Source organism: Cetorhinus maximus, chromosome 3 (genome assembly GCF_964194155.1).
Source record: "Cetorhinus maximus chromosome 3, sCetMax3.hap1.1, whole genome shotgun sequence".
Classification (NCBI taxonomy): domain Eukaryota; kingdom Metazoa; phylum Chordata; class Chondrichthyes; order Lamniformes; family Cetorhinidae; genus Cetorhinus; species Cetorhinus maximus.
In genome coordinates, this window is record NC_135881.1 from 11,875,873 (window position 1) to 11,903,143 (window position 27,271).

Sequence of the window (27,271 nt, forward strand, 5' to 3'; positions counted from 1 at the left end):
ACATGGTGCTAGTCTCTTCCTGGCACTGACTGGTGCCAAGAATGGATCAGCATTGAATCTCGTATAAAATGTACTTACCTATTGATTTCAAATACAAAACTACTGTAATGCAACAAAGAGATTCCAGTCACACGTTGAAAGGCATCAGTGAGGCCTCTCAATACCGAATCCTTTAGGAATATGCACAGACTGGGGGAATCCAAATACAACATAAAATTATACTGTAGTTGCCCCTCTGAAAAATAATTTTATGCAGTGAGTTGTCATGACCTGGAATACATTGCTTGAAAGGGCGGTAGAAGCAGATGCAATAATAACTTCCCAAAAGGAATTGGGTACACTCCTGAAGGCAACAAATCTGCAGGGAAAGAGAAGGGGGGAGTGGGGCTAATTGGGTAGCTCATTCAGAAATATACGATGGACCAAATGACCTCTTCCTGCGCTGTTCATTCCATGATTCTATGGAAGATTGAGGGGACCATCAAATCATAACGGTTGCACTGGATGAAGAAACAGGGAGCCAGCACTGATGTTTGTCAGTGCAATGCACTAGAGCATTGACACAAATGAAACATTTTGATGGCAGCTTCCATCGTTCCCTTTAATGACTGCTGCTTAAGCCAAATGTAGACCTGGTGCTGGGTGTGTTCAAGGCAACCCAGTTTTACAAAGAGGGCTTCAGACAGTCATTGACCAAAATGCTGGATGGTGCACTTCCGGCATGTAATGAGTGTGCTTCACCTGCAATGTCAGATGCTTAGGTGGCCGTTAGGTACTTGGTTAATGGGCATGATGTCATTGAGTTTCTAGTAATGGTATTTTGCTGGTTTAAGATGTGAAAAGGCCCCTAGACTTGTGTTCATTCACATCTTTTGCCTAGTTTTGTGTCTATGCATCAATTATACTTTCCCTGCTGTTCTCTAGAAATGGAGAAAACCCAAAGACCTGTAGCTAATTCAGGAATTGAAATATGTATTTTTTATTTGACTGATATAGGAAATATTCAGGGATACAATTTTAATTAAGGTATTAAGTGTAAGAAGGGGAAAAAAGAAGAAATACTTGTATTTATATAGTGCCTTTCACAACCTCAGGATGCCCCAAAGTGCTTTGTGCCATTGAAGTAGTTTTGAAGTGTAGTCACTATTATAATGTAGGAAACAGGGCAATCAATTTGCACACAGCAAGGTCCCACAAACTGCAATGTACTAATGACCACATAATCTGTTTTTATTTAAGTGATGTTAATTGAGGGACAAATATTGGCCCTTTGAAATTGTACCTTGGGGGCCTTGGTTTAATATCCCATCTGAAATAAGGCACCTTGGACAGTGCGGGACTTTGTTAGTACTCACTGGGCGTGTTGGCCTAGATTTGGTCAGATCTGTGAAAAACTGACATGCTCACTTTGCCCTAATTGGTTTTTCAACCCCCTTAGAGTCTTAAAGGGGCGGGAAAGTTTAAGGAAGATGTAGTCATTGCTTTAAAGAAGAAAATAATATTCATTTCATTCACACGGATATAAAGTGTTCAGAAAAGAAGGGTTGGTAGGGATGGCACAATGGGTGATCCTTAAGGAAAGAGATGCTTCAGGTACATTCCAACAGGGGTGAAAGGTAAGGCAAAAGTTGGGCTCTTTAGATTGAGGGAGATAGAGATTATGATCAAACAAAAGAGGGTGTTTGCATGTCAGATAAATCCTTCAAGTGAGGTTACATATAATAGGTTGAGAAGGGAGGTGAAGAGGAAAGTAAGACTGGCGTAGAGAGAATATCAGAATAGAATGGCAGTCAACATAAAAAGTATACCAAAAATTTCTACTGGCATGTAAATATTAAGCAGGTAATAAGAGGTGGAATAGGCCTTTTTGGTGACAGAGAGGGTGATATATGCTTAGAGATGAAAGGTAAGGTGAGAATATATAATGAGTTCTTTGTATCAGTGTTTACTAAGGAAGAGGAATCTGACAAAATATTGGTAGAAGAGGCGATAGTGGAGGCAATGGATAGGGTGAAAATTGAAAGGGAGGAGGTTTGGGAAAAGCTGGCTATACTTAGGGTAGATATGTCTCTTGGTCTGGATGGCTTGCATTCCAGGTTGCTAAGGGAAGGTGGGGGTGGAGTAGCGGATGGACTTGCTTTAATTTTTCAAACCTTCCTAGATATGGGGAGGATTGGAGAGTGGTAAATGTGCACTGTTATTTAGGAAAGGGTACAAGGACAATCCTCACAATGATAGGCTGGTTAGTCTAACTTTAGCGTTGGGATTTTGAATCCTTAATCAGGGGGAAAAAATCAGCAGACACTTAGAGAGGTTTAAGTTAATTTAGGAGAGCTAGCACGGACTTGTAAAAGGAAGATCGTACTTGACTAATTTAATTGAATGTTTTGATGAAGAAACAGAGAAGGTTAATGAAGGGAATTTGGAGGGTGGTAGACAGCAGTGTTCCCAAGGATCAGTACCAGGACCACTGCTTTTTTTGCTACATAGAAATAACTTGGAACTTGGAATGCAGAGTAAAATTTCAAAATCTGCTGATGATACAAAATTTGGAGGAATGCCAAACAGGATGATGCCAATTGCCGGCATCAGGACATAGATAGGCTAGCAGAATGGGCAGATAATTGGCAGATGCAATTAAATGCAGAGAAGTGTGAGGTGATGCATGGTAAAATGATATGGAGAGGCAGTATAGACTTAATGGCACAGTTCGAAATGCTGTGCAGGAACATGGGGACCTGAGGGGTTCATGTGCATCGATCCTTGAAGTTGGCAGTTGAAGTTGAGAGTGGTTAGCAAAGCGCATTGGACCTTGGGTTTCATAACTTCCCTGCTTTTTGTACTATTTATCCTGTATCTATATATATAATGCTCTGGTTAGGCGCCGACTAGAGTATTCCTTCCAGTATGGTGGTCACCGCACTTAAGGACCGTCACAGCTTTCCAAGAGAGCCTAGAGGGGAGATTTACCAGGTTGGTTCCAGGATGATGGTATGTGGGGTTAGTTACAAGGTTAAGTTGGAAAGGCTGAAGTTGTCCTCAATTGAGCAAAGGCAAATGAGGGGAGATTTGATAGAGGTGTACAAGATTATGACAGACATAGATGAGGGAAAACTCTTCTCATAACTGATGGTGCAAGGGCTAGGAAACACAGATTTAAGGTTTTGGGCAAGAGATGCAGGGAAATGTGAGGAAGAACTTTTTTTACACAGGAGCACTAATTAGGGTGGTGGAAGAACGTACAAATTAAGAGCAGGAGTAGGCAACTCAGCCCCTTCTGCCTGCTCCGCCATTCAGTAAGATCATGGCTAATCTGAATGTAATCTCAACCCCACATTCTTGCCTGCCCCCGACAACCTTTTACCCCCTTCTTAATCAAGAATCTGTCTAGCTCTGCCTTAAAAATATTCAAAGACTCTGCTTCCACCACCTTTTGAGGAAGAGAGTTCCAAAGACACTCAACCCTCTGAGAGAAAAAAATTCTCCTCATCTCTGTCTCAAATGAGCGACCCCTTATTTTTAAACAGTCTAGATTCTCCCACAAGAGGAAACATCCTCTTCACATCCACCCTTTCAAGACCCCTCAGGATCTTAAGGGTTTCAATTAAGTCGCCTCTTACTCTTCTAAATTCCAGTGGATACAAGTCTAGCCTGTCCTGCATTTGGTCTCATCAATGTCCTGTACAACTGAAGCATAACCTCCCTACTTTTGTAATCAATTCCTCTCACAATAAATGATAGCATTCTATTAGCTTTCCTAATTACTTGCTGTATGTGCATACTAACCTTTTGTAATTCATGCACTAGGACACCCAGATCCCTCTGAATCTCAGAGCTCCTCAATCTCTCACCATTTAGATATTCCCTTTTATTCTGCCTGCCAAAATGAATGATTTCACATCTGCCGACATATACTCCATTTGCCTGATCTTTGCCCATTCCCTTAACCTATCTATGTCACTTTGTCGCCTCCTTAACATCTTCTTCACAATTTACTTTCCTACCTATCTTTGTGTTGTCAGCAAATTTAGCAACCATTCCATGGGTCTCTTCATCTAAGTCATTTATATAAATTATAAAATGTTGAGGCTCCAGCACTGATCCCTGTGGCACACCACTTGTCCTGCTAACCAGAAAAAGACCCATTTATGCCAACTCTCTGCTCCTTGTTAGTTAGCCAATCTTCTAATCATGCCAATATGTTACCCCCTACACCATAACCTTTCATTTTCTGCAAAAACATTTGATGTGGCACTTTATCTGAATATAATACATCCCTTTTATCCACAGCACATGTGACTCCTTCAAAGGACTCCAAAAAAATTGGTTAATCATGATTTCCCTTTTACAAAACCATGTTGACTGCCTGATTGCCTTGAATTTTTCTAAGTGCCCTACTATAACATCTTTAATAATAGCTTCTAACATTTTCCCTATGACAGATGTTAGGCCAACTGGCCTATAGCTTCCTGCTTTCTGTCTCCCTCCCTTTTTGAATAAAGGAGTTTAATTTGCTGTTTTCCAATCTAATGGAACCTTCCCCAAATCTAGGGAATTTTGGAAAATTAAAACCAATACATCAATTACCTCACTAGCCACTTCTTTCAAGACTTTGGGGTGAAGTCCATCCGGACCTGGAGGTTTGTCAGCACGCATATTTGCTCAATGCCGCTTCCCTGGTGATTGTAATTTTCTTGAGTTCCTCCCTCCTTTCCATTTCCTAATTTACAGCTATTTCTGGGATGTTACTTGTGTCCTCTTTAGTGAAGACCGATGCAAAATACTTGTTTAACTCATCCGCCATCTCCCTACTTTCCATTAGCGGAAAAGATCAATGATATCAAAAGGAATTTGCATGGGCACTTGAGAGAAATAAACTTGGAGTGCTACAGGAATCGAATGGAGGGAGTGGAACTTACCCAATTGCTCCATGGGGAGCCGGCATGAACTCGATGACCGAATGACCTCCTTTTGTGCCGTGAATGACTCTCTGGCTATATGTTTGCCTTTATTATATAGAATACCGTGTGAATTTTTAGTAGGTGAATGAGGTTCATTTGGGACACAGGGACAATTAACAAGCATGTACTTCCTTAGACCTTCATTCACAATCTGCGTCACTTGAATTTCCTGTGATAAAAATTATATGTAATTAAAGGGTCTGGCTCTATAAGTAGAAATGCAACTTAACCCATTGAAAGTCAGTCTGAATCTAATTCTTTTAAAAAGCAAAATATCTTGAAAAGAGCCATTCCATGACACAATAGGTGGTTGTACTAGTGCACCATATGTAGAATAGCACTGGCACAAGTTCTTAAAGCATGCTACAGAATTAAACTGGGACATGCACCTAGAGTTTGGCAGCCAAACTTAGTTAGCAATCTCCTCCGAATGCTGATTTTTTTTTTAAAGCCAGTTTTTTCGTTTAGATTAAGGAAAAGAGCAAGGTACCAGGAGTGCTCATTTGGGCTGCATTAGAGTGCTTAAGTTGGAGTTTGTTGAGAGAGGGACTTTTAAGGGTTAATTTCTAGTCAAAAGTCTAGTCTTTCTTTAATTTAGCAATTAACTAAAAGTTGCTCCTTGGGTTGGGAGTAGGTGAGTTTTAGTCCAGCTTTAAAACAGGGGTTATACAGGCTCTGCTTGCAGCTGCAGCTATGTAATTAGATAACTGGTTTAAACAGGTTTTCAAAATCTAGATTGAGAGCGCGTAAAAACAGGCCATCTACAGTGCTGCTTTGTCTGCCCTGGAGTGCTGCTTTGGGCTGTATTAAAGTGCTTAAGTTGGGGTTTGGTGAGAGAGGGCGTTCGGTGAACAGGGAAGGAGGTGATCCTTTCATTTTCTACCTTTCCTCAGAAAGAAGAGCAGCGGCCTTGTTAATTAGGATCTGGTGATTATTTCTTCTGTCCTTCATGTTCTCAAAACTAGAGGAAGTAAAAGTAAAGGGAGTAATTTAAGCATAAGTCATGGCAGGGCAGCTCGGGCAAGTGGAATGCTGCTCCTGTGCGATGTGGGAAGTCAGAGACACTTCCAGTGTCCAAAGCGACAATGTGTGCAGGAAGTGTCTTCAGCTGCAGCTACTCAAAATCCACATTGTGGAGCTGGAATATAGGGAACTAGGAAATAAATTAAAAAGCAGGGCCTCAAAGATAGTGATCTCAGGATTACTCCCAGTGCCACTTGCTAGCGAGATCAGGGATAGGAGAATAGACCAGATGAATGCGTGGATGGAGAAATGGTGTAGGGGGAAGGGATTTAGATTCCTGAGATCTTGGGACCGATTCTGGGGAAGATGGGACCTGTACAAGCTGGACAGGTTGCACCCCAGCAGGATTGGGACCAATATACTCGCAGGAGTATTCGCTTGTACTGTGGCGGAGGGTTTAAACTAGAGTGGCAGGGAGATGGGAACCTGAGAGGGAAATAAAGGTAGGAATGAAAGACAAAAGTAGAAAACAAAAGTGGAAGGTAGAGGAAACAAGGGCTAGCAGCAAATAGGGCCATAGTACGAAAAAAGAAGTGTAGAAGTATTTAAAAGACAAGTCTAAAGGCATTATCTGAATGCATGAAGCATTCACAATAAGGTATACTAATTAACAACAGAAATAGATGTAAACAGGTACAATATGATTGTGATTACGGAGGCAAGGAACTGAATATCCAAGGGCACTTGATATTTAGGAAGGACAGACAAAAAGGAAAAGGGTGGCGTTGTTAGTTCAGGATGAAATCAGTGCAAGTGAGAGAGGATATTGGCTCAGAAAATCTAGATGTAGAATCAGTCTGGTTGAAGCTAAGAAGCAACAAGGGTCAGAAAACATTTGTGGAAGTTATCCAGAGGCCTCCAAACAGTAGTAGTAAAGTAGGGGACGGCATTAAATAGGAAATTAGAGATGTATGTAGCAAGTGTGCTACAATAATCATGGGTGACTTAATCTACACATAGACTGGGCAAACCAAATTAGCAATAATACTATGCCGGGTGAATTCCTCGAGTGTGTATGAGATGGTTTTTTAGACCAGTATACCAAGGACCGACTAGGGAACAGGCTACACTGGATTTGGTATTGTGCATTGAGAAGAGGCTAATTAATAACCTCGTTAGAGTCGTAGAGGTCTACAGCACAGAAGAAGGCCTTTCGGCCCATCGAGTCTGCGCCGGTCAAACAAATACCTGACTATTCTAATCCCATTTTCCAGCACTAGGCCCATAGCCTTGTATTCCATGGCATCGCAAGTGCACAACCAAATACTTCATAAATGTTATGAGGGTTTCTGCCTATCCCACCCTTTCAGGCAGTGAGTTCCAGATTCCCACCACCCTCTGGGTGAAAAAATTCTTCCTCATATCCCCTCTAAACCTCCTGCCCCTTACCTTAAATCTATGCCCCCTGGTTATTGATCCTTCCACCAAGGGGAAAAGTTCCTTCCTGTCTACCCTATCTATGCCCCTCATAATTTTATACACCTCAATCATGTCCCCCCTCAATCTCCTCTGCTCCAGGGAAAATAAGCCCAGCCCTAGTCTATCCAATCTATCCTCATAACTAAAACTCTCCAGCCCAGGCAACATCCTGATAAATCTCCTCTGCACTCTCTCTAGTGCAATCACATCCTTCCTATAATGTGGATTCCAGAGCTAAATGCAAAACTCTACCTGTGACTCAACCAGCGTTTTATACAGTTAAAGCATAACCTTCCTGCTCTTATATTCTATGCCTCGGCTAATAAAGGCAAGTATCCCATTTGCCTTTTTAACCACCTTATCTACCTATCCCGCTACCTTTAGGGACATGCACACCAAGGTCCCTCTGATCCTCAGTACTTCCCAGGGTCCTACTGTTCATCACGTATTCCCGTGCCTTGTTTGTCCTGCCCAAGTGCATCGCCTCACACTTATCCGGATTAAATTCCATTTGCCACTGATCAGCCCATCTGACCAGCCTGTCTATATCCTCTGGTAATCCAAGGCTATCCTCCTCACTGTTTACCACCCCACCAATTTTCATGTCATCCATGAACTTACTGATCAACCCTCCTACATTCAAGTCTACATTGTTTATATATACCGCAAACAGCAAGGGACCCAACACCGATCCCTGTGGAACCCCACTGGACACAGGCATCCAGTCACAAAAACACCCCCTGACCATCACCCTCTGCTTCCTGCCACTCAGCCAATTCTGGATCCAATTTGCCAAATTGCCGTGGATCCTATGGGCACTTACCTTCGTTATCAGTCTCCCATGTGGGACCTTATCAAAAGCCTTGCTGAAGTCCAAGTAGACTACGTCAAATGCATTGCCCTCATCTACACATCTGGTCACTTCTTCGAAAAATTCAATCAAATTGGTCAGCCATGACCTCCCGTTAACAAAACCATGCTGACTGTCCTTGATTAATCCCTGCCTCTCCAAGTGTAGATTAATTCTGTCCCTCAGAATTGCTTCCAATAGTTTCCCCAACACTGCAGTTTTACTGACTGGCTTGTGGTTCCCTGGTTTATCCCTTCCTCCATTCTTGAATAACGGTACCACATTGGCTGTCCTCCAGTCCTCTGGCACCTCTCCTGAGGTCAGAGAGGTATTGAAAATTATTGCCAGCGCCCCTGCTATCTCCTCCCTTGCCTCACTCAACAACCTGGGATACATTTCATCTGGGCCTGGAGATTTATCTACTTTTAAGCCTGCCAGACCACTTAGAACCTCCTCCCTTTCTATGCTAATTTCTTTAATTATATCACAGTCCTTCTGCCTGATTTCCATACCCACGTCGTCCCTCTCACTTGTGAACACTGACACAAAGTATTCATTTAGAACCCAGCTACGTCTTCCGGCGCCATGCACAAATTACCACTATGGTCCTTAATGGGCCCTACTCTTTCCCTAGTAATCCTCTTACTCTTAATGTACCTGTAAAATAACTTTGGATTTTCCTTTATTTTACCTGCCAATGTTTCTTCATGCCCCTTTTTTGCTCTCCTAATTTCGTTTTGAAGTTCCCCCCTACACATTCTATACTCCTCTCGGAATTCCGCTGTTTTAAGCCCTCGGTATCTGTCATAAGCCTCCCTTTTTGCCTTTATCCAATCCTGTATATCCCTCGACATCTAGGGTTCCCTGGATTTGTTGTTCCCACCCTTTGTCTTTACTAGAATATGTTGGCCCTGTACTCTCCCTATTTCCTTCTTGAATGAGTCTCACTGCGCTGACGCCGATTTACCTAAAAGTAGCTGCTCCCAGTTTACTCTGATTTTATTAAAATCGGCCTTCTCCCAATTTAGAACTCTGATTTCTGGCCCATCCTTGTCCTTTTCCATAACAACCTTGAATCTAACAGAGTTATAATCACTATCTGCAAAATGCTCCCCTGCTGATACCTCTACCACTTGCCCGGCTTCATTCCCTAAAATTAAGTCCTGGATCGCCCCCTCTCTTGTAGGAGCTTCTACATACTGGCTTAAAAAGCTCTCCTGGATGCATTTTAAGGATTCCACTCCCTCTAAACCTATCACACTAAGACTAACCCAGTTAATGTTGAGGAAGTTGAAATCTCCGCTATTACTACCGTATTATTTTTACACTTCTCTGAAATTTGCCTACATATCTGCTCTTTTATTTCTCCCTGACTGTTTGGGGGCCTATAGTACACTCCCAGCAATGTGATTGCTCCTTTTTTGTTTTTCAGTTCTACCCATATGGCCTCATTTGAGGAACCTTCTAAGGTGTCATCCCTCCTTACCGCTGTAATTGATTCCTTGATCAATATTGCGATACCCCTTCCTCTTTTACCTCCTTCCCTGTCTCGCCTGAAGACCCTATATCTTGGAATATTGAGCTGCCAATCCTGCCCCTCTCTCAACCATGTCTCTGTGACAGCAATAACATCATACTTCCATGTGTTAATTTGTGCCCTCAACTCATCTGCCTTATTTGTCACACTCCTTGCATTAAAATAAATACCATCCAACCGTGCCAAACTCCCTTATGCCTTCCAGACTCACTTGCTCTCTCTTCTAATTTTGGCTGTGCATCTCCCTCTGCTGAACCTCCTCTCAGGATCCCACCCCCCTGCCAAGTTAGTTTAAACCTTCCCCAACAGCACTAGCATACCTTCCCGTAAGGATGTTGCTTCCATTCCAGCTCAGGTGCAACCCGTCCAGCTTGTACAGGTCCCATCGCCCCCAGAAACGGTCTCAATGTCCCAGAAATCTAAAGCCCTCCCTCCTGCACCATGTCTCCAGCCACGCATTCATCTGTACTAACCTCCTATTTCTATACTCACTAGTGCGTGGCACCGGAAGTAATCCAGAGATTACTACCTTTGAGGTCCTGTTTTTTAATCTGTTGCATAGCTCCCTAATTCTGCTTGCAGGACTTCATCCCTCTTTCTACCTATGTTGTTGGCACCAATACCTACCACAATCTCTGTCTGTTAGCCCCCCCCCCCCCACCTTTAGAATGCCTTGCAACCGTTCAGTGACATCCTTGACCCTGGCACCAGGGAGGCAACCTGGAATCATGTCTATGGCTGCAGAAATGCCTGTCTGTTCCCCTTACTATTGAGTCTTTTACCACTATTGCTCGTCCCCTCTTTTTCTTCCCCCACTGTGCAGCTGAGCCACTCAACAGTGCCATGAGCGTGGCTGCACTCTCCAGAGGAACCGTCACTCTCACCAATTTCCAACACAGAAAAACGGTTCTCGAGCGAGATGCACCTGGGGATTTCCTGACTACCTGCCTGACACCTTTCTTCTGACTGATGGTCACCCATTCCCTCTCTGTCTGCACTTCTGTAAACTGTGGGGTGACCACGTCTAAAAATATGCTATCCATGAAACTCTCAGCCTCGCGGATGCACCTCGGTGCCTCAGCTGTCGCTCAAGCTCCAAAACACGGAGCTCAAGTAGCTGCAGCTGGTGGCACTTCCAGCACACGTGGTCGGTCAGAGCCCAAGGAGCGCCTAGGACTTCCCACATGTTGCAGGTGGTACATAACACGGGACTGAGCTGCCCTGCCATGCCTCTAGTTGAAAAAAAACCCTTACTTTAAGTTAAATACAGTAAAAAAAGTTAAATTATTTATGCGCTTTAAATAAAAACTAGAACCCTCACCTTTCCTTAGCTTAATCTATTTTAAACTGGAGAAAAACACTTACCCACTACTCACCAATCAGCTCTCACCTTTGTGCTGATGTCACTTTTTGTAGCTTCCCCGCACTTGTTTTGATCTCTCCGCTGCTCTCTCACACTGCCTTGTGATGCCACTCTTGTTATTTTCAACAAGAACTGACTGCAGGACACTTTTCCCAGATTGCTTCACCATGATGCTGACTGCAGGATACTCTTCCCAGACTGCTTCACCACGATGCTGACTGCAGCACACTCTTCCCAGCCTGCTTCATAGCGATGCTGACTGCAGGACACTCTTCCCAAACTGCTTCACCGCGATCCTGACTGCAGCACACTCTTCCCAGACTGCTTCACAGCAGTGCTGACTGTAAGACACTCTTCCCAGACTGCTTCACCATGATGCTGACTACAGCACACTCATCCCAGGGTCCTCGTTGTGCAGGGTCCTCTAGGGAACATTGACCATAACGTGATAGAATTCTTCATTAGGATGAAAAGTGAAGTAGTCCTGAATCTGAAACTAGGGTCCTAAATCTCAACAAAGGAAACTACAAAGGTATGAGGTGTGAATTGGCTAAGATAGATTGGGGAACTTCATTAAAAGGTATGACGGTGGATAGGCAATGGCTAATATTTAAGGAACGAATGTATGCATTGCAACAGTTATACGTTCCTTTCTGGTACAAAAACACAACAGAAAAAGTGGTCCAATCATGGCTAAGAAAAGAAATTAAGGATAGTATTGGATCCAAAGAGGAGTCATAGAAAGTTGCTAGAAAAGTAGCAAGTCTGAGGATTGAGAGCAGTTTAGAGTTCAGCAAAGGAGGACCAAGCGATTGATTAAGAGGGGAAAAATAGAGTATGAGAGCAAGGAACATAAAAGCGGACTGTAAAAATTTCCATAAGTATGTAAAAAGAAAATGATTAGGGAAGACAAATGTAGATCTCTTACAAAAACAGAATTACCTGGAAAAACTCAGCAGGTCTGGCAGCATCGGTGGAGAGGAAATCAGTTAATGTTTCGAGTCTTCATGACCCTTTTTCCTGCTGAGTTTTTCCAGGTAATTCTGTTTTTGTTTTGGATTTCCAGCATTCGCAGTAGCTTTTAGCTTTTTGTGTAGATCTCTTACAGTCTGACATGGGAGAATTTATAATAGAGAACAGGGAAATGGCAGAGCGGTTAAACAATTACTTTAGTTCTGTTTTCACAGAGGAAGGCACAGATAACTTACCAGAAATGCTAGGGAACCAAGGGTCAAGTGAGCAGGAGGAATTGAAGGAAATTAATATTACTAAAGCAATAGTGCTGGAGGAATTAATGGACAGAAAGCAGATAAATCCCCAGGGCCTGATAATCTACATCCCACAGTAGGAAAGGGGGTGGCCGTGGAAATAGTGGATGTGTTGGTTGTCATCTTCCAAAATTCTTTAGATTCTGAACCAGTCCCGGCAGATTTGAGGGTGGCAAATGTAACTCCACAACTGAAAAAAGGAGGGAGGAAGAAAGCAGGAATTACAGACTGTTTAGCCTTAAATCAGTAGTAGGGAAAATGCTAGAGTCTATTGTAAAGGATGTGATATCAGGGCACTTAGAAAATATCAATGGGATTAGACAAAGTCAACATGGATTTACGAAAGGGAAATCATGTTTGACAAACCTACTGGAGTTTTTTGAGGACGTGACTAGTAGAATAGATAAGGGAGAACCAGTGGGTGTGGTGTATTTGGATTTTCAGAAAGCTTTTGATAAAGCCCCACATAAGAAGTTAGTGTACAAAATTAAAACACATGGGATTGGGGGTAATATTTTGGCATGGATTGAGAATTGGTTAGCAGACAGGACACAGAGTAGGAATGCAGGGGAGGTATTGTCACTGGACTAGTAATCCAGAGACCCAGGGTAATGCTCCAGGTTCGAATCCTGCTACAGCAGATGGTGGAATTTGAATTCAATAAAAATCTGGAATTAAAAGTCTAATGATGACCGTGAACCATTGTAAAAACCCATCTGGTTCACTAATGTCCTTTAGGGAAGGAAATCTGCTGTCCTTACCTGGCCGACATGTGCAATAAATGCTGGCCTAGCCAGTGATGCCACATCCCATAAACAAATATATTTTAAAAATGTCTTTTTCGGAGTGGCAGGTGGTGACTAGTGGGGTACCGCAGGGATCAGAATATATATCAATGATTTGGGTGAAGGAAACAGATGTAATATTTCCAAATTTGCTGACAATATGGAACTTGGTGGGAATGTGAGTGGTGAGGAGAATGTTAAGAGGCTTCAAGGCGACTTAGACAAGTTGAGTGAGTGGGCAAATACATGGCAAATGCCATATAATGTGGATAAGTATGAAGTTATCCACTTCACTAGGAGAAACAGAATGGCAGAGTATTATTTAAATAGTGATAGATTGGGACCTGGGTGTCAAACAAAGCCATTAAACTGTAAAGAAAAAAAAATCACTAAAAGCAAGCATGCAGGTGCAGCAAGCAGCTAAGAAGGCAAATGGTGTGTTGGCCTTCATTGTGAATGGACTTATGGCAGCTGTCTTACTGCAGCTATAAAGGGCTTGGTGAGACCACACCTGGAGTGTTGTGCATAGTTTTGGCATCCTTACCTAAGAAGATATCCTTGCCTTAGAGGAAGTGCAGCGAAGGTTCACCAGACTAATTTCTGGGATGGCAGGATTGTTATGAGGACAGATTGGGTTGACTGGGCCTGTATTCACTGGAGTTTAGGATGAGTGAAGAATGAGAGGGGATCTTATTGAAACGTATTAAATCTGACAGGCTGGACAGACTGGATGCAGGGACAATGCTTCCTCTGGCTGGAGGGTCTAGAACAAGGGGTCACAATCTCAAGATACAGGGTAGGCCATTTAGGACTGAGATGAGGAGGAACTTCTTCACCCAAAGGGTGGTGAACCTGTGGAATTCTCTATTACAAAGGGCTGTGGAGACCAAATCACTGAATATATATAAGAAGGAAATAGAAATGGACTCTAAAGACATCAAGGAATATGGGGACAGAGTGAGAGTATGGGGTTGGAGATAGAGGATCAGCCATGATCACATTGAATGGAGGAGCAGGCTTGAAGGGCCAAATGATTACTCCTGCTCCTATTTTCTATGTTCCTATTTCTGGGCACTGGTCAAAACCTTGGAGTTTAACACTAAGAATGTAGAATATGTGGGCAGAGCAATTGCCAAGGAACATTTAAAGCATTGGAAAACATTGCTTAGTATATGTGCAGCGAACTTTACTTGCTGTTATTGTGCTGATTGATTTGTTCCCACTTTACTGTCATCTTTAACCATTATAAATTAACATGTCAGTATTTTCCATTCAATCTTCCAAGTCAGCTGTAACAATGTAGTTCAGGCTGAAGTGACAAGGTGACCCTGTGGGCAAATTTCTGATCTCCCTCTCAATTCTGTTGCCTCTATTTCTAACCTATTGAACGCAAAAAAAACTTATGACTTGGAGTATTATGAAAATAATTGTGCTGTGAGTCAGCCCTCTAACACATTGTTAGTTCTTCACGTCAATTATGTCTAAACACTGGTCAAAAGTTAAATTTCCCGATTCTGCCTCCCTGCAAGGGAGCCAGTCTCCATGGAAGCTTGGGTCGGAAATGAGGCTCCAACACTGCCGTCCTAATTCTCTAACCTGCCGCCGCTCCAAGCTTGGATCTGGCACCGTGGTATAGGGAGAGCCTTCAGCTAAAATAAAATGGTCTACGTGGACAAAGCAAATGGTAAAGCAAATGGCAACAGTAAACGATGCACGTTTCTTATGTCTATATAATGGCTATATTATGAAGAGGTTATTTACAGTTCAACTTGCATAAATCTGACCCTGATTTTAATCATTGTTGTTGCTGTTGATTGCCAATCCCCCCAAGATTCATTATTTTTAAAATAAGCAGTATGTTTTCATAACCTTTCAATGAAGTATTGGAAACTCCCAAATTTGTGTTCTTTTCAGAAAAGACTATATGAAATGCAGATGTTTTTTCACAACAAATTTAAGAATGCTAATGCTTATCTCAAAACTTGTGTTATTTTGATAACTTTTTGTTTTGTTGTACCTCATGATTTCGTATAGTCCATATCCCGAGAGTAAATTATGAGAAAAAAATGCTTCCAGCTATTGTGCTTGACCACAACTAATGTGATGTGGATAGATGATAGATTTGAAGGCAGGTTTAATTTTATTTCAGATAGCTGTGTGTACTCAACAGCTGAAACTCCACTTTGGATTCCTCTCTAGCATCACATTTAGCATTGTGATACTGACACCAAATGGTATGTTGGCCTTTATTATAAAAGGGTTGGAGGATGAGGGTAAGGAAGTCTTTATGCAAGTGCATTGGGCTTTTGTGAGACCACAACTGGAGTACAATGTAGAGTTTGGCCTCCTTATTTAAGAGGGTTCATTAGAATGATTCCAAGGTTGAGAGGGCTGTCCTATGCAGAGGACTTAAGTAGAATGGGCCTGTATTCTATGGATTTTAGAAGAAAGAGCTGATCAGATTGAAATATACAAAATCTTGGAAGGCTTGATAGGGTAGGTGCTGAGATGCTGATATTCCCTGGCTTAAAAGCCTAGAACTAGGGGCCATATTTTAAGGATAAGGGGCCACTGAGGACTAAGATGCAAAAGTTCTTCTCTCAGAGGGCTTGAGAGTGCTGGAATTCTCTACCCCAGAGAGCTGTGGATGCTCAGTTGATTGACTATACTTAGGACTGAGATTAATAGATTTTTGGATACTGAGGGCATTAAGGATATTTGTGGGTATGGTGAGATTTGGAGATGGGAACTTGAGGTGGATGATCTGCCATGATCATATTGATTGGTGGAGCAGGCTTGACGGGGCAGATGACCTACCCCAACTCCTGTTTATGTTTTATGATACAATGGAGCCAGTTCTCCTCTTCCTAACACCTTGTGAGCAGCTAGTCCTGGTGCATTGGGTGGAAAAAGCCGCAGGTGGGAGACCTGTTATGCTTGGGATCTCTTCCCCCTGTGAACTTGACCTTCCTTGCCAGGTGACACTGCCTGCTTTTAAATTTGGTATTAAGAACTGGGGATTCACCTCAAAACATCTACTGTATTATTTTCCAGGGATTCTTCTGGACTATGGAGCATTTCTTCCAGAGAAAGTGGGTGTTGGAAGCTAGGAGCATAGGAACAGGAATAGGACATTCAGCCCTTCAAATCTATTTCCCCATTTAATCAGATCATGGCTGTTCTGTATCTCAACTCTGTTTATCCCACTTGGTTTATCGAACCAAAATCTATCCAAGCCGGTTTTGAAATTTCACCTCAGTCTCACAGCCTTTTAGGAAAGTAGGTTCCAGATTTCCACCTGTCTATGAGGGAAATGTGTTTCCTTATTTCTAATTTTAACGTTCTGCCCTTTGACAGCCTGGCTCTAATTTTAAGGTTCTGGCCTTTGTTGTGGGCACTCCACCACTAGAGGAAATAGTTCCTATCTACTTCATCAAATCCTTTAATCATCTTAAACACCTCAATTAGACCACCACGTAATCTTCCATACTTAACAGAATACAAGCTCAGACTGTCCAATCTGTCTTTGTAAGTTAAGCCTTGAAGCCCTGGTAACATTCTGCTGAATCCAAGCCATCCTCTTTCTGAGACATGATCCCTTAAGTGAGTACGAGCTTAGATGATGCAGCATTTCCTCATAATTCAATCCTTGGACCCCTAGTAACATTCTGGTAAATCTGCACTGTACTCCTCCTGAGGTCCATATATGCTTTCGAATGTGGCCATGCCCATCCTCTGTCTAGTTACTATTCTATGGAAACCCAAAAGAACAAAGATGCTTCTCCTACACTAACCCTTTATGCATTGTTGATCTTTGAAACATGGTCACTCGCTTTGGCAGAACAATTTTGCTAGGGGACTATTGACTGGAACAAAGTCAGCCTCAGGTATGTTAGAACAAAGGTGATTAGGAATTGTACCTGCTTTTGACTGATCGCGATACTCCTGTCTGAATCTTAGACAACTGGCTTTAAGAAATCTATGGGGCAGGAAAAGAATGGTAAATGCTTTTAACTCCGGAACAACCCAGTTTCCATTAAGTAAGTTAAAATTCCCTCTCCTACTCCTTTTGCTGTAGTTTGAAAGAAAACTACAGTAATTAGCTCTGGGTGTGCTGATATCAGTAAGAAGACTTCAATAAATAATCTATTACAGACAAAAATATTTCATATTTATCACAACTAACTATATGAGAACAAATGATAAGGGATGACATCCAACACAGCCCTTTAGAAGGGATAGACCTGAGGCAAAGCAATAGTAAATGAAACTCAGTATTGAAAAATTCAAATTATTGCATTTTGTAAGTAAAAATGTGCTTGCTTATGGAAGTTAGAACCCCATGGGGGTCAGTTGACTATCCCTCACCACATTCAATCGTTGCTCAGCAAGACAAATTAGTGCAATAACACTAAAGTGACCAAGCTTGTTACTGTAATAAGAAAGTTGGTATTTGGGAAGCAGGAGATGAAATGCACCAGAGGGCCACCTTCAGCCATTCCAATCATTTGATCTTGTAATTGTTGGAGCATACGCCAGGCCATGGGCAGGCTCTGGCTTGCTCATTGGTAAATCAAAGACTTTACTATTCTATAAACTTGATTTTAAAGAGATATTTCTCTTCATGATGCTTGCTTGTTTTTATGCCATCTAATGTACAGTCTAATAAGAGTGTTACTGAAACAATCCTTGGTGTACATCAGACCCAAGGTATTGAAATATAGCTAGACGTGGCAGTCAACAATTATCAATCTGCCATAGTCAAAGCCGGTTTTAAACAAATATGTCTTTACTTAGAGTGCTAAATGTTTGAAAAAAATTTGACAAGTAAAAACATTATGGTCATTTGAAATGCAGCTAGAGGTGTGGTGGTGCATTACATTTCACTCTTGTTGTAGTCTGGAGCTTTGGATAATAATAGTAGAGGCTCTAACTTTCTTTCATCACATGGGTGACCAGGAATCTCTCCCCCTCTTCTGACACATGCCAGTGGCAGGTAATAAGGATTTGCAGGTACTGTTACCAAATTTGTTTGGCTGCATTATGAATGCACCTTTCTTGGTCATTAAATCCTTGGGTGGGACTCGAACCCAGAGTTTCTGGCTCAGAGACAGAGATGCTACCCACTGTGCCACAAGACCTCCCATTTGGAGAGTAAGAATGTTAGAAAGATGAACTTCATTGGGCCAAATAACTGCTTTCATCATTGACCTTCCTTATGCTCTTGCCTGCTATTTTTCTCAGTGAATTTTGTAACCCACAGTGATTTGGAATTTTTGATTTTTTTTTGTGGATCCTGGACAAGCGAATAATTTTTCAGTCATTGAGCTTAGTGTTGTGGGTGCAGTCGCAGGCATTGAATAAGGGGACAATATAGGCAAGGTGTCTTAGCGTCTGGCATCATTACTTCCACAGCTGAATGATCACAAACACTTTTTAAACTGCTACCATTTTGGATTATTTCCAGAGTAAAATCTGACTTTGATGTCCCCAGCAGTACGTTGATTGGAGCCCATGGATACTGTACACAGGTCGGTACCGCTTCTTTCTAGAACTAGTGAGGTGATAACATAGCCATATTGTGTGCTTTGAGTGGCTTTGCATATTTTTTGTTCTGAAAAATGAACTTGATCCTGATATGTTGTAAGAATGGACTGAGGGAGCCTGGAGTCATTTCCCTAGATGGTGCTGTGCTTCTAATCTCAGTTGTGCTGCTGGGAGGCATCTCCCTGAGGTTTAGGGGGAAACTGAAGAAGAACAGTACCAAGCAGTACTCGCAGAGCACCAGTCGGCTACAATATGTATGCCATATATTCATTGGGGTTTAGAAGAATGAGAGGTGATCTTATTGAAACATCTAGAATCCTCAGGGGACTTGACAGAATAGATGCTGAGAGGATGTTCCCCCTCGTCTAGGATCTAGAACTAGGGGGCACAGTTTCAAAATAAGGGGTGCTCCCATTTAAGGTGGAGATGAGAAGGATTTTTTTTCCCCCTCACAGGGTTTTTGGAATTCTCTTCCCCAGCAAGCAGTGGAGGATCGGTCATTGAAAATATTCAAGGATGGATTTTTGATTGATAAGGGAGTCATGGGTCATTGAGATACGCAGGAAAGTAGATTTAAGACCACAATCATATCAGTCATGATCTTACTGAATGCTGGAGCAGGCTCGAGGGACTAAATGGCCTAGTCCTGTGCCTTTTCCTTATGTTCATAGAGTGGACTTGGTTGGAACAAGAGCTTGTCTTCTTTGTCAGCAGCAAGCATTGCATGACATGTCAAGACCGGAAATCTTAAAAACTGTGTTATTTCTCAGTGGCCTTAAAAGTAAATAATGCATTTTTCTTACATATTTTAAAGAAAGTTTAACAAAATCTAATTCTCAGGGAAACTTCCTTTTCCTTCCAAAATGATGGACTTGATGATGGTGAAAGATTGGTAAATTTTATCCAAGTATTTACAGAAACCAGTTGATCTTGTGTGGCATAATTACAGCGTGCCAAGTATACATGGGCACTTTCCATTGCAAATGATTTTGCTAGTTTTCTAGGTTAGCATGTATGAACTAACCATCCGCACTAAACGAAATTGAACAGTATTAATATCTTAAAGGCATAAGTTTTCCTAAATTATGAGAATTAATGATGGAATAAGTTTTGGGAATTGTGTGATGATGAAAGCTTTTTGATAGATTAATAGATATACAGTTGCCCCAATAAAATTAACTTACTTTTGCGATCTGTCTTACACTCATAATAGCAACAACCCAACTGCCCGGGAACATAATTTAGGAAAACTTGTGCCTTTAAGATACTAATACTATTCAATTTTGTTTAGTGCAGATAATTAGTCCATACGTGTTAACCTAGAATGCTAGAAAAATCTGACCAAAAAGTTAAAAGAAAATGAAATAGCCCCAAAGGACCTAAGAGCTCAATAACAGCTCAATAAATATAAGCCTAATACAATTGAAATAAGGAGTTAGACTGAGAGTGCAATGTGGCAGGGGCTTGTCATAACCAAATCTGTAGGTATTTTACCATTCCAACATTTTCACTGCAGTACACAAAAGCACATTTGCCACGAAGAAGGATAGCATACCAAAATCATGAATTTTGCTTTCTATGGGACTGTGCATCCACCCCCTCATCCTCCCACCAAAGAATGTTTTGATTTCTGGGAATGTAGGAACAGGATTAGGCCATTTATTCCCTTGAACCTATTCTGCTATTCAATGAGATCATGGCTGATCTGTGACCTAACTCCACATACCTGCCTTTGCCTGGTATTCCTACTTTTGGTGATTAAAAGTCTATCAACCTGTTTTAAAATTAACAATTGATCTAGCATCAATTGCTGTTTGCCGAAGAGAATTCCAAACTTCTACAAACATTTGTTGTAAAGTATTTTCTAAGTTCACTCCTGAAAGGTCTGGCTCTAAATTTTAGACTCTGCCCCCCCAGTCCCCCAACCAGCAGAAATAATTCCTTTCCATCCACCTTGTTTGTTCCCCTTGACAACTTAATGCCTGATTTGGTGCATTTATTTGCATTTTGGAAATTAGTACAATTTTTGATGTGAATTTCAATATTTTTATTTAATCACGTTAAAAGCAGCGTCACTTCAACTCCATTCCTATTCTAATTCTAAGTCCACAAGTATTGACAGAAATTGCCAAATGAAGCCAATCCTACAAGAAAACATGCACTTCATCTCAAAAAGCAGCAGCAACACAGAAAATAGACTTTGACAGAGGGCAACAGCTGAGCACGCCCCAGCAAGTTCCTTTGAAGAAAATAGAACAGTTTGGAAGCTTCATTTTAGCAATTTATTTGGTGCAAAATCTACTGATAATTCAAAATTGAATTTCACTTGAAAACAGATTCAAATTAACCATTAATTCGAAATACATAGAGTTAAGCAATTTGGTTAATAAAAAACAAGGGAGTTTTTTTATTGAATGAAAGCAAACCAAGCACTAGGAGGATGTATTTCTAGAGGGATAGAATTGAGAAGGAAAGGATTTATGCTAAAATATATCGAACCTTGCTTAGACCACACTTAAGAGTACTGTGTATAGTTCTGGTCTCCGTTTTATAAAAGGGATATGAAGGCATTGGAGAGGATGCAAAAAAGAGTCATAAGGATGATACCAGAAATGTGACGTTAAATCTGTCAGGGAAGGATGAGCACGCTGGGTCTCTTCCCTTGAAAAGAGAAGGCCTGGGGTGCCCTGAAGGGGTCTGAAAGGGTAAATAGAGAAGTTGCTTCAACTTGATGGGGAAGAACAAAATCAATAAGAATTAAATGGGAATTCAGAAAAAACTTCTTTCCCCAGAGAGTGGTCAGATTGTGGAACTCTACCACAGGAAGTGGTTGAGGAAAATAGTTTAGATGCGTTTAAGGGGAGGCTAGATCAGCAGAGGGAGAAGGGAATAGATTGTTATGTTGATTGAGTTAGACAAAGAAAGATGGGGGAAGTTTCTATGGAGCATAAACATCAGCATGAACTAGTTAGGCTGAATGGCCTGTTACTGTGCTGTATATCCTATGTAATTTCAGATAACTTCAATTAGTTACCATCTGAAATGCACTGTCTGAAAAGGCAGTGGAAACTGTTGGAATAATAACCTTCAAGAGAGGATTGAATATATGTCGAAGGGGAGGAAATTGGGCAAGGCTGTGAAGAAAGATGAATTTGATAAATCTAAAATAGCTGACACAGGCATGATGGACCAATTCACTTCCTTCTGTGCTGTTAAATTCCATAAATGAACAAAAAAGTGAAGCAACTTTCAATTCAAAAGAGTTGACTGTATATGACTTCTTTGTAGATAAACAGTAAGTAAACAACCACGTAGCTGTGACTCAGAAAACAATCATCACACTTTGAATTTTCCTGCCTCAAGTGTGTGCATAATAAGCAATGGAGGAAAGGACCATCTGATTGCAGCCCATCCTCCAACCAGCCTGGTTCTCAGGCCTTGGCTCCTTTTTCCCAAAGATTGGATTGGTTGATGGGTCCAAATACCAGTGAAATAAGTTAATTTAACTTGTGAAATACCAACTTGTGAAATGCTGATACCAACTTGAAATGTTGATGCTGGGCATGTATTTGCGTAGTATTTACAGAGTCATAATGGCACAGAAGGAGGCCATTCGGCCCATTGGTTTTATGCTGGCTTTCTGTAGACCAATCAATTCCGTCCCATTTCTCTGCTCTATCCCTGTAGCTTTGCAAGTTTATTTCCCTTAAGCGCCTAACCAATTTACTTTTGAAATCATTGATAGCCTCTGTTTCCACCACCCTCGTGGACAGCGTGTTCCAGGTCATTATCATGCACTGCGTAAAAGAAATTTCTACCTCTCAATTCCCCTGCAATCCTTGCCCAAAACCTTAAATTTGTGTCACCTCATCCTTGTATGACCAGCTAATGTTTTTCTTTGACTAACTTATCTAAACCTTTCTGAAATAATCTAATTTGAGTGTGGTGGAGGCAGATTCAATAGACGCATTGAAGAGCGTCCTGGTGCTAAGACGTCACCTGTATTTTTATAAAAATTATGTATATATCATGGCTAATTCATAACATTTTTAAAAAAAACTGGACAAAGGCTTTAAAACGGCTGAAGCCATTGCTGGCAATGACTCAAACAAAAGGAACTTCCTGGCATTTAAAACAGCTGCTACCTCATTATCTCTAAAAAGGTGCTAATGCCCCCTGTGACTTCAGAGATCAAATCCCAAAGAATTGTACAAAGGCCATTTACATTTCTAAGGCCAGGCCCTGGCTAACCGAGATGATCAGTCTGTGAGGAAAAGGGCCTTGGAACCTCTTTTTGAAATTATTAATGGTTGAAACATTAACCATCTGAAGAATCCAGACAAAGGAATATACATCCTTTGTCCAAACCAAAGTGGAGAAGTGGGAGTCATATCACATGACACCCCCCCCCCAACAACCCCCACCTAGCGGGAGAACCAGTTATCTTGCCTTGTGGAGCTGCAACGCTCAGAATGCCATTTTCCATCTAGCAGGCAGCAGCAGAAAAAAAGGCTCTGTCTAGGTTTAAATACCTGGCTCCCCATACACACTGTTTCTACTGGAATTTCTGAACTTCTGTGCAGCACTTACAAGACTAATTCATCTCTACGTGCCTATCCCATCGTGGAAGCCATCTCTACTGGAAAAGTGGATTATCCGGCATCAGTCTTCAGCCTGCCAACTCTGTGAAAGAATGCACAATGGACTTTGATCCTGGACTCTGGACTCATGTGAAACAATAATTCTTATTTTGTCTATGGTCTTTGCCCTGTACCTCTTTTCTCTGTGCCACATTTATTGCATGAATGAAAAGGGGGCCACTTACCACCCTCCTCTCATGTTTGAGTGCGTACAAATAAACCAACCCCTTTAGTCCATCCTTTCTTGAGTTTGCTGTGGGGTTATTAATAGAGAATTGGATCACACCAAAACTGAAGGGTTGGGAAATACTCCAGCGCTTATAAAGGGGGGAATCAAAAATCAAAAACACCTTTCTGTTAATGGACAGAGAGAGAGAGAGGAGAAATCAGTGCTGTTTAAATTAATCCTTTCTGTTTTGGGGGAATTGGATTATCATCTGGAAAGGAAGAATGTGCAGGGTTACGGGAGAAGGGTGAATGGGACTAGGCGCATTGCTCATTTGGAGAGCTGGCACACACACGATGGGTCAAATGGCCTCCTTCAGTGCTGTAACAATTCTATGATTTATCTAATCGCTCTCTTAATCAGGCCAGTCAGCCCAATTGGTCATGCATTTATGCTCCACACAAGCTTCTTTACGTCATCTCACCCAATCAACACACCCTTCTATGCATTTCTCCTTTGTGCTTATTTAGCTTCACGTTAAATGCACCCATGCTTTAATCTTATGCAGTAGTTCCAGTGAACCAGCTTGCTGACTAGTGGAATTAAAAAATAAACCTAGTTTATATAGTCAATATGCAGAGGACACAGCTGTGACTCCTGTCTAAATATATAGAAGAAAATCGCTACATGTTTTTGACTTTCCGTCCATTGTCTGCTAATAATGTCTTCTGTAGGCAAAGGAGACTTAACAAATAACATCACTTGCATGGATGTGTGTATACCTTCAATTAGATGATCATCTCAGTGTTATAATGGCATTCTCTGTGTATTCAGTGCCCCATTGGAGCCATTAATTATTTCCTCTTTAAAAACACATTTAACTCAGCAGCTTCCTGTGGAGATGCAGTACATCTACACTCAGCAGATGCAGTACATCTAAATTCCTCTATACAGAAGGAAAGTTGCGGGTTCAATCCTTTGTCGGTACTGACCTAAGGACAGATATAAAGTGAATAGCGCTTGCTGCAGTGAATTCTGGAAAAGGAAGTTTTATTATAATGTAAAGATGTTAGGTGAAGGCATGCAGATCCCTGCATGTATTGTTAGTTTTAAGGTTTTATGTTTCCCCACAGAACAGTATGACAATAAGGAAAGGACAAAGCTTGCATTTATATAGCACCTTTCATGACCTCAGGGACTTCCCAAAACATTTTACAATGAAATGTAGACACTGTAGTGATGTAGGCAACATGGCTGCAGTTTGTACACAGCACATTCCCATATACATTGTGATAATGACCGGATCACCTCCTTTTGGTAACATTGATTGAGAGATAAATATTGGTTAAGACATTGGGCGAAGTCCCTGGTTCTTCTTTGAAATAGGGCCCTGGATCTTTAATGCTCACATGAAAGGATGACAGGGCCTTGGTTTGATGTCTCATCGAAAAGACAGCGCTCCGACAGCACATCATGCTCTCTGTAGTGCATTGAAATGTCAGCTCGAATTATATGCTCAAGCCACAACCTTATATGTTAACTGGCAGGAAAGGAGCTAAAAGATATGTAGAGATTTTTGAGTAATAAATCGGGGCCAGCATCTTATGGAGGTCTTGCTACATCATGTGCCGCTCAGGCGCGTCCTTCCCCGGGATCAGGGACCCGGGGACAGAAGTCCTGTCCGCTGAGATCTGCTGGTCAGCCAGAGGCCGTCAGCTCTTTCGAATGGCAGTGATAGGTGGCGGCTGTTGCTGATACCACATCCAGCTGAGACCTAGGATCGTCGTTGGATCCCAGGTCACAGGTGAGTGATGCCAACAGAGGCGTTGTGGAGTGAGAGTCATGAGGGAGGAGGAGGAGGAAAGGCGTCGTCAAACTCCCTGGGAGCTGGCAAGCAACCCTGGCAGGTGCTCTGAAGGCAACATCCCCACCTACCACGCTTCTGCCTGATAAACATGGCCCCCTGCCACCAAACCCATCACAGGGGAGGGCAAAGGATTCCAGCCCAAGGTTGAACCATGGTAAACTTTCCTCTCACCTAGGGGACTAAGATAAATTGTAGCGTCCAAGTGTTGCTCTCAATGAGATTAGTCAACCAGATAGAGACAAAAGGTTGCCAGAAGTTATATATCAGTTATTTTCAGTGGTCTGATTTTAAATCATTTATATTCTCTTGAGCATGCCCTGACTTGCTCCTTTGTTAGTCCATATTTTGAAAGTAAAGTGACCTTGATTAATTTTACAATGTTCCCAGTATTAAATAGTCTACTTAATTAAACCAGTAGAACAGAGATATATTAGTTACTAAATAGTTTTGAGCTGTCAGATGTCAAAGTTCCTTCTACCCTGAATGGATGCCAAACTTACTGGACCTATGAATGTCTTTGCCAGTGTGTTGATTGAAGTTCTCTGCACTCTACCGCTTTCATATCTTATATTCTCGCTCCATTTAATTGTAGCTTCTAAAATCTAACTAGGTGCCGGTTCACAAATGTGGCTTACATTTAGCTGTGAAAAGTACCTTGGGTTAGATGTTTTGATGCTCATGAGAGTAATTTTAGGAATAAATTGTATATTCATTCTTGCCACATGCAAGCACAGTGTGTGTGTCTATCACAGAATCACAGTGCAGAAGAGGCCCTTTGGCCCATCGAGTCTGCACCGACATGTGAGAAACACCTGACCTACCTACCTGATCCCGTTTACCAGCGCTTGGCCCATAGCCTTGAATGTTGTGATGTGCCAAGTGCTCATCCAGGTACTTTTTAAAGGATGTGAGGCAACCCGCCTCCACCACCCTCCCAGGCAGCGCATTCCAGACCGCCACCACCCTCTGGGTAAAAATGTTTTTCCTCACATCCCCCCTAAACCTCCTGCCCCTCACCTTGAACTTATGCCCCCTTGTCACTGACACTTCAACTAAGGGGAACAGCTGCTCCCTATCTACCCTGCCCCTCATAATCTTGTACACTATCTCTTGCTCACTATCTCACATTTGTGCTCTGAGATAAACATGAGAAATGAAATGTACTCAGTGGAGAATTTTCAATTTGCCACATTTGTGATTAAGGCCTTTCAAATCCAACTCTCATTCTTACATCAATTTCATTCCATATTCCTCGATTTTTAAAATTTTCACCCTTGCTTTCAAATCCCTCTATGGCCTCCTCCCTCCCTATATGTAACTTCCTGCAACCCTCAGAATCTTGCACTCATCCAACTCTGGCCTCTTGCTCATCCCCTCATCATCCTAACATGGCGGCCATGCCTTTAGCTGCCTGAGCCCCAGCTCTAGAGTTTCCTCCTTGAATCTCTCTATCTCTCTGACCTACATTACACTATGAAAAGAGAGGCATGTTTTATCTTGCGTTTGTCCTGAAGAATGCAAGAATGCCAAATTTCAAACAATCACAACAATTTATACTACAGAAGAAAAGGGTGCTTGATTGGTTGACAAGTCAACTTTGGTTAACTGAGGTGTTGCCATGGGGGAAGTAATGGGAACTATAGGCTCCCCAAGTACCCAGGTGATTCAAAATAGGCTCAAAGCTTGAACATATTGCTTTTGTTTGCAGAGAATGGGTTCCTGCATAAGAATGTATGTCACTTCTAACAAGTGTAAATGAACCATGTTACAAGCTCAACTGATTACCTTAAATTGGTTGTTAGTGTGGCTATTAGAGCACTCAGGATTGTTCAGCAAGTGCTGCCC

General features: G+C 41.8%; 1 protein-coding gene across 3 annotated transcripts in view; it reads left to right on the forward strand.

The window, feature by feature from the left end:
- Positions 1-27,271, forward strand: part of mindy4 (MINDY lysine 48 deubiquitinase 4) — a 170,767-nt gene that overhangs the window by 104,830 nt on the left and 38,666 nt on the right. For all 3 annotated transcript variants that reach the window (XR_013575200.1, XM_078536430.1, XM_078536436.1), the window contains exon 13: positions 18,674-18,737. Coding sequence is in view for 2 of the 3 variants with exons in the window: in XM_078536430.1 (XP_078392556.1) it covers positions 18,674-18,737 (64 nt within the window). In the remaining variant the exon portion in view is untranslated. The remainder of the gene's footprint in view (positions 1-18,673; positions 18,738-27,271) is intronic.